At 71.1% G+C, this 14,459-nt stretch overlaps 1 protein-coding gene across 1 annotated transcript in view; it reads left to right on the top strand.

The window, feature by feature from the left end:
* Window positions 1-14,459, top strand: part of NCOR2 (nuclear receptor corepressor 2) — a 71,780-nt gene that overhangs the window by 20,596 nt on the left and 36,725 nt on the right. The window contains 2 exon segments of the mRNA XM_079762632.1: window positions 8,072-8,214; window positions 14,346-14,459. Coding sequence (XP_079618758.1) covers window positions 8,072-8,214; window positions 14,346-14,459 — 257 coding nt within the window.

Genomic DNA, 14,459 nt, shown 5'->3' with positions numbered 1-14,459 from the left:
GCTGGTGCCTCGTTCCTTCTCGTGGTCGCGTCGTCTTCCACGTGTGGTGGCCACGCTCTGAGCCACGGCTGGCTGACGGACCCGGGGGGAAGGTGATGAGGCTGCTGGGAGCCTGCGGGTAATCTGTGTGGGACTCTAACCACACGTGCGCCCCTGGGGTCCCGCTGTCGGCGGAGATGTTGCCCCGGGACCCACCCCAGGGGGCAGTCAGGGCCCCCCCCCATGCTCCCCCCTCTCACTCCCGCCGCCTTCTGTCGTCACGGCGGCCCCAGCGCTGCCTCCTCCCTCCCCGTTGCCTTGAGGGGGCTGAGCTGGCGGCCGCCCTCTCTCTCCCTGGGGAAGGGCAGAGCGGGGCTGGGAGGACGGCGGGATGACTCACTTGGAGGCGGGAGTGAGCCCTGGCGGCTCAAGGTTGGGCCCTCGGCGGCGGTGAGCTCATCTGGTCCTGCCCACGGAGCCGGCAGCCTGAGTCCCGCCAGGCCCGCGCCGTGACATTTGTAATAATGCAGTGAGCGCCGGCGGGCTCGTCCGCCGCCAATTACAGCGCCCGGGCGATTGCCACCAGGGTGGCTGCTAACGGCCGTGGGTTCCAGGCAGCGGGGGAGGGGGTGAGGGGAGGCAGGTGCTGGCCGCCTCAGCGCCGCCTCCACGGTGGGCAGGGGTGCCTCCCGCCCAGCCAGCCCTCAGAGACCCGGAAAAGGCCCCCGGAGCCGGCTGTGCCCGAGGCCGACGGGACCCACGGTCCTCCTTCCCGTCACTCACATCAGGGCCTCCCCCTCTGCAGGGCAGGGCCGCCCGGAGCCGAGCCAGCCCTGATCCGTCCCCCGGGAGGCCAGGGAGGTGAGCAGCCCGTGTCCCTGGGGCCCGCACACAGTCGCCCACCAGCCGGGCCTTGAGGGATGAGTGGCACAGGGTCCCCGTCCCTAGACCTCAACCTCTGTGCCCTTTTAGGTCTGTGACCTCAGGCAGAGACCGGTCTGCCTCCCCGCGCCTCAGTCTTCTCATCTGTGCAGTGGGCGCGTCGCCCGTGGCATCTGTTTACCGGGGCCGCCGTAACGAGGCACAGACTCGGGTGGGTGCGGACAACGGAAATGCATTCGCTCTCAGCTCCGGAGGCCGGGAGCCCAGCATCGGGGTGTGAGCTGGCCGAGCTCCCTCGGGAGCCTCCAGGGGTTGGGGGGCCCCCCGAAGGAGGACACCTAAGGCGTGAGGTCACAGCTCAAAGGAACGCTCCCCGGGCCGTCTCCGGACCCGTGGGCGCCGGGGCGCTGCTCACGGTTGGACGTGTTCCGTCGCTCTGTCCCCACCAGCCTCACGGAGCCGGTGCTGTTCCTGTTCCCTTCCCAGACGCGGGTCTCGGACGGAGGCCCAGAGAGGCTGTGTGAGCTGCCTCGGGCCGCACAGCTGTGCAGGGGTGGAGCTGGGGTTTGAGACCAAACACGTTGGCGACAGAGTGGGGGTGGGGCCCGTGGGAGGCCTGAACCAGGGAGGGTCCGGGCCGGGCCGCTGGGACGGAGGCAGCCAGGAGGGCAGGGCACCCCACAGCGGGAGCCGCAGGTGCCCGGTCTGTGGCTGCGCAGGGGGACTGCGTGGAGGCCATGGGAACCCGAGGGGGAGGGAGATGGGCGAGGGCTGGGGGCTGGGGAGGACCCTGCCTTCCCCCGCTGGGATGGGCTGGCTGTCCGCCGAGGGCGTGGGGAGCGGTGGGGCAGGGCTCCCGGGGGCAGGCGGGCACTGGCCCCCCTGCGAGTGTGGAGTCAGGGCTGCCTGCCCAGTGGGCACTGAGCATGTGCAGAAGCCGCCTGCCCGGGAACCGACCGGGCGGCCCCAGGGAGCTGGCGGCCTGCCCTCGGGCCCCGCGCCACCCAGGGCAGGAGGGCGGGCCCTCGTCCCCCCGGAAAGGGCAGCCTGGCCTGGCGCAGAGCCCTGACCCCGCCGTGCGGGCGGCTCCCCGCCCCCTGTCCCCGGTCCCCTTCTCCGGTGGGCAGGGGGCCGGTATGGAGGGGTTGGGGGGCCCCTGGGTCCCACCGTTCCAGGCCCAGGAATTGGTGCTGGCCCCGCTCCAGGCTGCCAGGTCCCAGACAAACCCCATGGGGCCAGACGGAGCCCAGGCCACCCCAGCCCTGTCCCCGTAGCTCCAGCGGCAGGACGCGCCCCGCCGCGGGGAGCGAGGGGACCCGTGGGTGCTTCGCGTTCCGGGCCCTGGTCGGGCGCACTGGCTGGTTCGCTCGTTTTCACGGGCGAAGAGTCTGAGCCCCCGGGCAGCGGAGTGGGAGCCCCCAGCCACAGAGCCGCCCCACGGCGGGGACCCCCCTGCCCCCCGCCCCCCGCCCAGGCCTCCTCCCGTGGAGGGTTGAGGTGTTGGGGTGGCCTCAGGGTCGTCCGACGTGTGGTGCCCCAGGGACTGCAGCCCCTTTTGGGTGGAGACGGGCGAGGGGGCACTTTGTACGAACTCTGTAACCTTGCCCTGGGCCGTGTTGCTCAATGGTTAGAGCGTCAGCCCGAGGACCGAAGGGTCACGGGTTCGATTCCCGGTCACGGGCACATTCCCTGGGTTGCAGGTTCGATCCACGGCCCCAGTTGATGTGTGTCTCTTTCTCCTCCTCCTCCTCCTCCTCCTCCTGTCCCGTCTGCTCTCTCTAAAAATCACCGGAAAAGCTTTATCTTCGGGTGAACTACCTCATCTCCCGTGGGACCCTGGAGGCGGGGGCTCCACATGTGTGAACAGGCACCTATACACGTGTCTTATGTTTGCACACACACACACACACACACACACACACACGCGCCCGGAGGCAGACACGCAGGCCCACACACATCCTGCTTTGCCGATGAGAAACCGAGGCCCAGGCTGCGCGGCGAGCGAGGCCTGCGTGGCGGGAGCACGGGGCGAGGAGGGCATCGCGTGGCGGGAGCACGGGGCGAGGAGGGCATCCGATCGCACGCGGTGGTCTGTTGCACCTGCGAGCGTGTTTCACGTGCAAGCGTGTGTCGTGTGCGGGCGTGTTTCACGTGCAAGCGTGTGTCGTGTGCGGGCGTGTTTCATGTGCGAGTGGTGTCATGTGTGTTGAGAGGGAAGAGCTGTCTCCCAGCGAATCTGCCACCTGCAGCCCCGATCGCCGAGAGCGAGGCCGGGCCGGCGTGCGGGGTGCCCTGTGGACGGGAGCTGAGAAACGAGCCGTGACATTCCCAGGGTGCACATGGGGGCGACGCAGGGCCCACGGGTGCTGGAGAGGTGCCCAGCCCAGGGCCTCTGAGCCCGGATGGCGGGGTGGGGTTCCCGCTCCCTGTGGCCGGGACCCGTCAGGGGGGGCCCAGCCGGCACGGTCGGTCCCAGGTCCCTGGACGGTGCATGCGATGCCCCCTCTGCGGGGTGGGCAGAGCGGGCGTCGGCCGGGCCGCGGGCCCCCCACGAGCCACGACGCCGCGCGACGCCCCTCGCCGCACCCCTGCGGCCACCTCCTGCTCCTTCACCTCCTTCCCAGCCCCGTCCGTCCGTCCGTGACTCAGACCTCTGCCGGCCCCACTTCCTGTCGCGGCCAATTTCACTTCCTAGTTCCTGGCCCCCGAGTCTTCGGAACGAAACCCCTTCCTTAGAAAGTAGAAGTGGGGTCGGGGAATCGAGACCGCAGGGGCCGTCAGAGCCGGGGGGCCGGACGCCCACCGTGGGTGGGTGTGCCTCCTGCCTCCTCTGGGACCGTCCAGGGCAGCCTGCGGGGCCAGCCCCCCGGCCCCTCCTCTCCGGAGCCCAGAGAGGTCGCAGAGATACCCGCGGGGCGCCCAGGGAGCCCCCAGACCCAGACGTCGGGAGGGTTAGGAGCCCAGCAGCGCCTCTTGCAAGCCTGGCAGCTGTGGGGGCAGACAGGGCGGCCGGGAGCCGCGGAGCAAAGGAGCTCATTCCAGGGAGCGTTAGTTGCTCTGGAGGTGACCAAACCCCGAGACCACGCCGGGGGGGCTGGGAGGGCAGCTGTGAAGAGCGTAGCCTGGGAAGGCTTCTCGGAGGAGGCGTCCCGTGAGCCCCGAGCTGAGGAGAACCGAGGCGGGTCTGTGGGAACCGAGGCGTGCTGAGAACGCCAGTGCAAATGTCCTGGGGCACGTGGCCCGGCAAGAAGGTCCCCCGTGGCTGAGGGAGTGAACGGAGCGGGCGGGCAGCCGGCTGGACAGGTGGGCGGGGCCGGCTCCGCGCCGAGGCCGGTGGGTTTGATGCCAGAGCGCTCAGAGCTCCGGGCTCACCGTCATCGGGAGACGCGAGGCCGGGCAGTGACACCATCGGATTGGCATCCGCGGGCGCGCTCGGAGCTCCCTGCGGAGGAGGGAAGTCCTAGGTCCCCGACAGGGCCGGGATCCGCCGCCCGCCCTGGCACGGTGCCCCCGGGGCGAGGGCTGGGGGCCCAGGCCAGGAGCAGGGCGCGGGAGACCTGCGGCCCGTGGCCCTGGGGTCCCGGGGGCAGGATGGGAAGGCAGGCGGACGGACGGCTCCAGGGACGCACGGGCCAGTGACCCGGAGCTGGAGAACTCGGTCATGACCTGGATCTCGCTCCAAAGTTCAGCTCAGTTAACTTTCAACCCCCGGGAGCCGCCGGCGTCCCTGGCAGGTGTCCAGACGGAGCCGCGACGGCTTGTGGGGTGTCTCGGGAGGGAGGACCGAGGCAGGGAGCCCTTCAGGGACTCCCAACTCCCCCCCCCACCCTCTGTGGGTGGGGGTCTCCGCACGGTGGTGTCCCCTCTGAACCAGCTCTGCCCCGCCCCCAGCCCGGCCCCCTCCGCCCTCCCAGACCCCCGCGTCCCCGCAGAGGGGGGGCCTGGCTGTGTGTGGGGGGCGGGGAGGCGCGGGAGAACGCAGGTGGATGGGCCCTGTGACGGCGGAAGAGGCTGTTTGCTCCCGCCCGCCGCCCGCCGCCCGCCTGCGGGGTGGAGAGCTGTTTTTCTGAGCCCTCATCTGTTCTTACCGCTGACGCGCCACCGCACGGATGGGGAGAGGGAGGGGGGAGCGGTGCCAAGTGGGCCCGCCCCCTCTGAACCTGGGCTCCTGCCACGCTCTGCTCCCAGCCCGCCCGCCCGCCCGCCCGCCGCTCCCGCGAGCTCCGTCTGGAGGTCACATTCAGCCCCGTGGCGTCTCGCTGGGTCAGGCAGCCGCGAGCAAGGCAGCGGGAGCCCGCGGCCTGTGCACTTGGCACGCGCAGCGGGGCTCGGGGGTCCCAGGGGCTCCAGGCCGGCGCCCCTTACTGAGCGCCCGCGTCCGGCACCTTGGTGCCCAGACGAGCCGCGGACACTGAGCCCTGGTGACGCTGGGCACCGGCCAGCGAGCGCACACTGACAACTTCTCGCTGGCTGCCCTCGCGGCGAAGGGCACCTCGCTGCCCGCGGGGGGGGGGGGGGCGGGGGGGCAGGGTACCGCCTCACGTCACGGGTGGCAGTGCTGAGCCTGGGCCAGGAGGCCGCAAGGACTCCCACCTCCCCTTCCCTCCCCCTTCCCTCCCCTCCCCCTCCCCCTCCTCCCTCTTCCCCCCTCCCACCTCCTCCTCCCCTCCTCCCCTTCCCTCCTCCTCCTTCCCTCTTCCTCCCTCCTCCCCCTCCCTCCCTCCACCCTCCACCCTCCCCTCCTCCCCCTCCCTCCTCCTGGCGCTGTTAGAGGAGAAGGATGTGAGGCTGGGCTGAGCCGCCAGCAGACGCCAGAGCCGGCACCGCGGCCGCCCAGCCTCCCGCCTCCCAGCCCGCGGCTCCGGCTCCTCTCCCCGGAGCGCCCTCCGAGCCTTATGTTTCCGGAAAACTTGGCCGAGGGGGAGACGCAGATGAGAGGATGTGAGTGAGTGGCCCCGGCGGGGGGGGGGCAGGGGCTGGGGGGCTTCGGGCCCCGGTGACCAGGAGGGGCCGTGGCTGCCCAGAGCCAGGGACTCGGCAGCTCTGTTCCTGTGGGGTCCCCCCGCCACCTTCTGCACGGACTCCCCTCCCCGCCTTTGGGGCTCAGGCCGGGGCGCTGAGGAAAAGAGGGAGGCCTGGGGTGGGGGGCCTCGGGGGCCTGGTTGGCGGGCGCTTCGTCGGGGTCTCGGGCAGGTGTCTCCAGGGCGCGGTGGGGTCCCCAGGGCTGCCCCCGGTACCCGGCACCCTCAGTGGGGTCCGAAAAACAGGAACCAGAAGGGACAGTTAGGGAAACTGAGGCCCAGGCGCCGCGGGACGGCTGGGACCACCCAGGACGTCCTGGGCAGCTCCATCCGGGCTCTTGGTCAGCTCCTCTCTCTCAGGAAGGCGGGGGGGGGGGGGGACCCGCTCCCCAACCCCAGCCAGGTTCCCAGCCACCTCCAGGTCCGAAACGCCAGCCTCCCCAGGGCCGGGCCGCCCCCCCTCCCGCCCCAGGAGGCCCCGACGGGAGACACCGTCCGTCCGGGAGGCCAGGGTTCCGGCGCGTGTTTGCCCGGCCGCTTGGCCCCGGCCGGGAGTATAAATAAACGCGCCCCGCGCCCTCCCCGCCAGGTTCTGTGGCCGCGGCAGCTGCCGCGGGCGCCGCGCAGGGAAAGGTCAGGGGCCGGCCTGCATCTGATCCCGCGCCTTCCCCCCTGTCCTTGAGGAACCCGGGGCGCCCTGAGCCACGTGGCCCGTGGCCTCCGCAGGGGAGCAGGTGGCCTGTCAGTCCAGTCCAGCACACCCCCCCCCCGGGGCCGGAGGTGGGGGAGCAGAACCCTCGGTTCCCACGCCCCCCCGCCCCCCAGCCTCGGTCCCCCCCGCCCCCGGCCTGGGACAGGGATGGGCCGTGGCCTCGCAGCCAGGATGCCCCGGCTCCACGTCCCCGCGTGGGAAGGGCTTTGCGAACTGCGGTCCCTGGGCCGGCTCCTCCGCGTCTGCCTGCCGCTCTGTTCTTGTCCTCAGAGGTCAGAGCCTCGTACGCGGCAGCCTCCGCACGCGTGTGAGTGGGCGCCGGAGGGGGGGCCGAGGGATGGAGGGGAGGAAGGAAGACGGTCAGAATGCCAGCACAGAGCTGCGTCCCTGCAGGGGTTCGGCCGGAGCCCGCCCTGCCTGCAGCTCAATGCGATTCAGGGGACGCGGCCTCGGACGTCGCTGTGTGAGTCTTTCGTTCAGCGGCCAGCGAGTGCGTTCCCAGTAACGTGACTCAGCCTTGGTGCTGCCCCCCCCAACCCCCCCCATCCTGCCCCACAGCCCCCGGAGTCCGCCTCCCGCCTCCCTCCTCCTGCCATGCCGTCCACGGGAACGGGCCGGCCGCACCTGCTCCGTGCGAGGCGTGCTGCTGCCCGGAGACACGGGCGTACATGGAGCCACGGCTGTGTGTGTGTGTGTGTGTGTGTGTGTGTGTGTGTGTGTGTGCCAGCCCCGTGTGCCCGGAGCCCGGCGGGCAGGCGGGCTGAGACCCAGGGCGGGCTTCCGGGCACTGCCCCTGGATCCGGGGCGCGGGGCGCTGTGTGGGGGGCTGTGTTTATCCTGAGCCCGTCAGGGCGTTGGGGTGGAAGTGGGGGGTGTACGGCTCTGGCCCGAGTATGTGGGGGGAACTTGCTCTGGCTGCAGGAGGTTTGGGGTGAGGCCTGCCCATTTCTGGGGGCTCCTCCCCACACCAGGAGGCTGTGAGCTTACAGGGGGTGGGGGGCTGTGATGCGGGGACACGTGCACTCCCAGCCCCTGGACCAGCCCAGTGTGGCCGCATCCTGGGGGCCTTTGAGCCCTGGGGGGGCCCCAGCGAACCTGGGTACAGAGGCTCTTCGCCCCGGCTCACCCCCACCTGGACTTCATCGTCCCGTCGTCCCCACCCCTGCTCACACGCTCCTTCCGCTCCCGGCCGTCTCCCGGGCCCCGTCTGCAGCTGCGAGTGCGTGTCAGCGCCGGGTCATGGGCCAGGAGGCGGGCGAGGGGGGCCCGGGCGGGGTCTGCACCCCGGACCTCAGCCCTCAGCCCCCAGAACCCCGGGCCGGCACCCACCTGCTCCCCCAGGCCTCTCCGTGGTGCCCTCCCTCTCCCCGGTCCCCCCACAACTTCCCCCCCTGGGGTCTCAGCCCCGGGGAGCCTGGGGCCGGGGTGGGGGCTCCGTGGGCCCCGCCGCCGCCTCACCGCCGCCCGCCCCCCGCAGGCCTCCTGGAGCACGGCCGGAACTGGTCGGCCATCGCCCGCATGGTGGGCTCCAAGACCGTGAGCCAGTGTAAGAACTTCTACTTCAACTACAAGAAGCGGCACAACCTGGACGAGATCCTGCAGCAGCACAAGCTGAAGATGGTGAGCCCCCCGCCCCCCGCCCCCGGGGTCCCGCCGGCCGGGGCCCCCCCCGCGTCCCTGCCCAGGGGCACCCTGTAGACGTCCCTCCCGGGTACGGGACAGGCAGGCCCCGCCTCCACCCCAGCACTGTCTCCCGAGCGGTGGGGGCCTGGAGGGCTGGGGGCCTGGAGGGCTGGGGGCCTGGAGGGCGGGGGGCCTGGAGGGCTGGGGGCCTGGAGGGCGGGGGGCCTGGAGGGCGGGGGGCCTGGAGGGCTGGGGGCCTGGAGGGGGGGGGGCCAAGGCCGCGGACTCATGGGCTGGGGGCTGTCCTGCAATGGAGTGGAGGCCCAGCAGCAGAGGAACCCCAGGGACCGTTGCCCTCACCCCATCGGACTTCACAGCCTCAGGGCCGCCCCGGGGAGGGAAGGGCAGGTCGGGGAGCAGCCGCCCGCCCGGTCCGGCCTCTGGTTCGTCCCCAGGGGAGGCCGAGGCCCGCCCTCCCTCCCCCCCCCCCCCCCCCCCCCCCGGAGCGCAGAAGGGCGGGCGCGCCTCTCAGCGTAAATGCTCTCCCGAGAGGAGAGGCCGCTTCCTCCACAGCTGTTACTGGAAGAGAGGGCCGTTCCGGGCGGCCCTGCTCGCTCCCCCTCCCTCCCCCCTCCTCCCCCCTCCCTTCCCATCTGCCTCCTCATCTCCCCTTTCCCCCCACTTGGGCCGTACTTCACGTGCCAGGCAGTCAGTTCTCAGATGTGGGGAAACTGAGGCCCAGCTAGGCTTGGGTTTGAACCCAGGGACCCAAGCTCTTAGCCGGCAGGCTGCGTCGGGGGGCACACAGCCCTCTCCCCCCCAGCGCACCCCCACGGGGCCCCTGTTGTGGTTTAAAGTTCGCGAAGTCTGTCGAGCGGCCCAGAGAGGGTGTGCCGGCCGCTGAGGCTGCACAGCGCAAGGTGGGCCCGGGGAGGGGTCTCGCCCTCTGAACTCCGGTTGAGCATGTGCAGAAGTTGAGGGCACCGCGTCCCGGCCGCCCCGAGTGTTCAGGGGGACACTGTCCGTGCCCCTAGGGTCAGGGCTGAGGCCGGCTCCTGCCTGCGCCCCGTTCCCCGCCACGCCCACCTGCTATTCAGGGCGGGGGGTCCCCACCTCGGGCCTCGGGGCTGGGGCTGCACTGCATCGTCCCAGATTTCCCAGGATGCCTTTCCAGGGGGAAGGAGGACGCTCAGGGCGGGGCGGGCACCGCGCACCTGTGGGTCCGAGAGGAGCTGAGCCCAGGCAGCAGGAGGGCGGAGGCGGGGTGGGGGCGGTCCTGGGGGGCCCCTGCATACACCAGCTCCGATTTGGGGGGCTTCTGAGCATCACCCGGGCACAGCAACACTGTCTCTTCCCTCCGACCACCTCCCTCCCTCCCCCCTCCCTGCCCCTCCGGCTGCGTCCAGGGCCTCCCAGCCCAGCCTATTGGGTTACAGGGTTCTCCTCCTTCCTCCGTGCCAGCCTGCGGGCCCCAGGCCTCACTTTCCGGGTTTCCTCAGCCCTGCCCCCCTGTACCCCTGGGAGACCCCAGAACTGGACAGCGTGGGCCGAAGGACCAGGGACCCGGGAAGCTGGATGGTGCAGCGGGCGGGGGGGGGTGGGCGTAGTGAGGCCAAGGCCAGCGTGACGCCTGGGCCCCTGTGTGACTTTGGGCAGCGGCTCCACCCCGCGGAGCCTCAGTTTCCTCCTCTGTGAAGTGGGGGAGTCAAGGCCCTCGTCCCCAGGACTCGGGGTGAGTGCCCGCTGGGGCGGGGTGCCCTGCAGGGCTGGCGTGCCGGCTGCAGATCCCTCCCACGATCCATCGCGGCCCTTACGCCCGCGAGGAGCGGTGTCGGCGTCAGCCTCGTCATTGCGTGTCGGAGCCACGGCCCCTTGCTTCCGGGCATCCGTTGGCGGTGCTGTCACGGAGCGCGGACTCGGGGCCCACGAGACCCGGGTTTCAATCCAGACGCGGCCGCTCCCCAGCCGTGTGGCCGCTGGGAAATCGGTGCCTCGGTTTCCCCACCCGCACACGGGGTGGTGGTCGGGCCCAGCTCAGGGCCGTGGGGGGATGGTTTGAGTGAGTTGTGTCAGGTGCTCAGGGGGCCCTGGCCGGTCACCAGCGCTCTGGGTCGGAGCCCGGCGGTGGAGGAGGTGACAGCGTGGTGACGGGGTGGGCGTGTGGTGCCAGGCTGCGTGTCGGCTCCCCCGGTGGTGGTTGCCGTGTCTGCTGTCAGCTCCTGGGCGGACCGAGTCTTAGGCTGGTTGATGGATGATGGATGGGTTCATTCATTCATTCCCTCAGAGCATCAGCCTATCAGAGCGATGGGGGGCGGGGCTCTGGGCAGGAGGGATCCGCCTGGCTCTGCCCTCATTGGCTGGTGCCCGAGGGGGCGCTGGTGGGGGCAGCAGCCCAGCCCAGGCTGAGGAGGAGCAGGCGTGAACGGGAGGGGATCAGAGGCCAGCATGGCCCTCAGCGCCCCCCCCCACCCCCCGCGGCGGCCTCCACCGCTCCAGCCCCAGGTGGAAGCCGTGAGGCCTGCAGCAGGTGGTGGGGCTGCTGAGACCACAGGGGGGCCTGGGTCCCCCCTGAGCTGTGTCCCACTGAGCTGTGTCCCACTGAGCTGCGCAGAGCGGGTCCTTGGGGCCCGCAGTGCCGGGGACCCAGGGTGGGGGGCTGGCCGGGGGCGCACCTGGCTGGGGGCTCCCTGGGGGAAAAGGGCGATGCGGCGCGAGGGGAGGGTCACAGAGAGCGTCTGGCGAGCCAACGCCGTCAGAGGAAGTCGGCTCGGCCCGGGGCCTTGGTCCTGACCGCGGCCACCCCCGGGGCAGGGGTGAGGTCCCCGTCACTGGAGTATGCAAATGGGCCTCATGCGATGATGATGATGATGATGATGATGATGATGATGCTGCTGCTGCTGACCTCGCTGCTGAACTCGGTGACCTCTGCCTCCGGCCCCTCCCCCACGCCCTCCGGTCCCAGGAGGAAGACGGGTCCCTGTGGATCCCCAGGCGGCCACGCAGGCCGGGGCAGGGAGGCGCGGGCGGGGCGGAGGGTCAGCGCGGCCGCCCCCCCCCCACGCCTTGCAGCAGGCCCGCGAGGTGGCCGCGGCGTCAGCAGGAAGCAGGCTGGGCGGCCGGAGCTGTCCGGTTATGTAACACTTGGCGCGGCTGTCCTCGGCCCTCCCCCTCTGGCCGAAGGTTACCCCGCGCGCGCTCCCATCTGTGCGGCCAGGCCCTGGGGCTCCACTTCCGTCTCTCCCTCTGTTTGTCTCCACCCGGCCGGCCTGGTCTTGTTTTCCTCTGTTGTCTCTTCCATCTGAGGCCACACAGGCCTGCAGGGGGAGGGGGAGGGGGAGAGGGAGAGGGGGAGAGAGGAGATCGGGGCAGGAAGCGCTTGAACCTGACCTGCGTTCGAATCTGGGCTTCTCGGCTCCTGCGCTGTGTGGTCTCGGACAAGCGTCTTAGCCTCTCTGAGCTGACGTCCTTGTCTGTCCGGCTCATTCATCTCCAGACGTCGTCCGAACGCTCTGCTCCGAGCCAGGCCCCGTGCCAGGGGTGCTGGGCAGACGGCCAGGGACAGGCCTGGAGGAGCTGGTTCTAGTTTGAGAAACAAACGAACACACACACACACACACACACACACACACACACACACACATGCACGCACACGCACACGCACGCACGCACTCGCACGATTTCATACTGTGTCCTGGAGATGGCAAGCTGAGGGGTGCAGTGGGGTGTGGGTGATGCGCGGCGAGGATCCGCTGGTGTGGACAGAGTAGCGGGGGGAAGGGGGGGGTCCTCCCAGACAGCCCTGGCCAGGCCTCAGGATCCCCGTTCCCCATGCGGCTCCCAGTTCCCCGAGTCCCAGCCTCCGCCCCGGCGGCCCATCGCGGCCTGGCCCGCCGGCCGGGGTGCTGGAGTGAGTCCCGCCGGCTAAAAATAGATTGGGGAAGGAGGGGAACCCTCAGCCGCACCCACAGAAGCCACTGCCACACAACGCGGGCACCTCCGCGGGCTGCCCCGGGGGCCGCAGGGAGGAGCCGGGGGTGTGGGCGGCGGCGGCTGGGCGTTCCCATAGCGGCCGGTGGACACGGGCAGGGCGGGCGCCGGCCCTCTGGCCCAGCGCCGGGACGGAAGCCACGACTGACGGGGCAGCGGGCAGCTCCCTTTGCCGCTTGGTGTCCCCGGTGGCTGCCCCCTGAGGACCCCGTTGCCCTGGGAGGAGGCAGGGCAGGGCTGGGGCTGGGGACCCCTGGGCCGGTTCCCAGCCAGGCCACGGTGAGGGGCAGATGGGCAGGGGCTGCTGGTACGAGAGGTGACGGGGGTTGGCCCCGCGCGGGCTGTGTGGTGTCGGGAATCGGGGTGGCTCCTCCCTGTCGGGGGATTGGTGGTGGAGAGGTGTGTTCATTTCTTTTGTTTTCACTTTCTTTTTTAAAATACGTTTTTATGGACATCAGAGAGGAAGGGAGGGGGGGGGAGAGAGAGAGAGAGAGACATCCATGATGAGGGAGAATCATGGATCGGCTGCCTCCTGCACGCCCCACACTGGGGATCGAGCCCGCACCCCGGGCCTGCACCCTGGACCTGAATGGAACCCGGGACCCTCCAGTCTGCAGGCCGGCGCTCTACCCACTGAGCCGCACCGGCCGGGGCGTGGATCCGTTTCTGGTTCGCTCTGTCTCGATGCTGGAGCTCCAAGTCCGATCCCAGGTGCCGGCGGCCGCGCTCCCCCTGCAGGCTCCCGGGGCGCCCCTGGGTGCCTCTGTGTCCACGCTCCCCTCTCACACGGCACCCGCTGCTGGACCCAGGGCCTCCCTCATCTGCTCTGACCTCATCGCAGCGAAGCACGTCTGCCGAAGGCTGATCCCAAATAAGGACACGCTCTGAGGGCCGGGTGGACGGGCGACGTGCGTCTGGGGGGACAGACTGCGATCCGCGTCCGCGAGTGCGAGCCTGTCTCCCTCCCTGCCGGCGCCAAGGGGCTCAGGCTGTGACCCGCCCGCTCCCGTCACCCGGGCTGTGTGGGGTGCCCCCTGAGGGTCCAGTCCACTCCCCCGGGGGTCCCTGGTCACCTCGAGACCCCCAGCACACTCTGCCTGCACACCCCCGCCCCCCCAGCTCCCCGCTGTGTGTTCAAGCCCGAGACGCTGACACGTCACCGTCGCTGCGTCGATCGACAGACCCCATCTGGGCCCCTGCCTGGCTCAGCCTGGGCGGGAAGAGATGCCAGGATGTCTCCTTCCCCCTGAAGCGCCCGGCCCGGGGCAGTGCGAAGAGGGAGGGACATTAGTGCCCGAGCTGGGGGCTTTGGAGGACGAGGGCGTGGGGTGCCGGGAGGTCACAGGCTCTGCAGGGAGGGCTCCTTTCTGCCTCCCTCCCCCCGCCCCCCCCCCGCTCTGGGCCTGTGCACGTGCAGCCTCCCCACCTGGACCGCTCACCTCCAGAGCCCCGCCCCAGCCGGCTCCCTCCGGACACCTCCTCCGAGAAGCCCTCCGGGACTGTCCCTGTAGAGCCGCCTGCCCCCCCCCCCCCCCCCCCCCCCCCCCCCGCGTCGGGTCTCCACAGCCCTGCCTGCACCTCTGCGTCTTCCCTTTAGGGGGTGTGTTATTTGCTGGCCTTCCCCACGAGAAGGTCGTCGGGGGCAGGGCCTTGTCTGCCTCGTTCATGTATGTCCTCAGCCCCCATGCAGGGGCTGCGCACAGTAGGTGCCTTGTGAAGGTTGGTGGAGTGTAGTGAGGAGCTTCCCAAGCCGGCCTGTCCCCCCGGGGACCCACGGGGGCCGAGGAGACGGGGAGGGAGAAGCTCCTTCGTTCACTGGCTCCCGTAGTGAGGGAACCCGGCAGGGCGGACCCCTGGCGAGGACCATCCGAAGGGCTGTGGCCACGCGGGGCCCCTGGGAGGGAGTCTTCCTGCCCTGGCAGCCGGCGGGCGAGGCTGCACCCGGGAGCCCTGTGGGGCGCGGTGGGAGAAGCCAGCGGGTAAAAATAGCCACGGCGAGTGTGGCCGCCGCAGCGGGGGAGGGGAAGGCGCGCTCAGCCGTGGGGCGGGAGCCCTGTCCCGCGCACCTGTGGTGGCCTCCGGCTCGGGGAATCCCCAGGCCCCGGCCCGGCCCCGGATGACCTGCCCTCTCCCCGGCCCAGGAGAAGGAGAGGAACGCCCGCCGGAAGAAGAAGAAGGCCCCGGCCGCCGCCAGCGAGGAGGCCGCCTTCCCGCCTGTGGTCGAGGACGAGGAGATGGAGGCGTCGGGCGCCAGC

This window comes from Cnephaeus nilssonii, assembly GCF_951640355.1.
Source record: "Cnephaeus nilssonii genome assembly, chromosome: 22".
Lineage (NCBI taxonomy): Eukaryota > Metazoa > Chordata > Mammalia > Chiroptera > Vespertilionidae > Cnephaeus > Cnephaeus nilssonii.
This window is presented reverse-complemented; position numbering and strand designations above follow the sequence as displayed.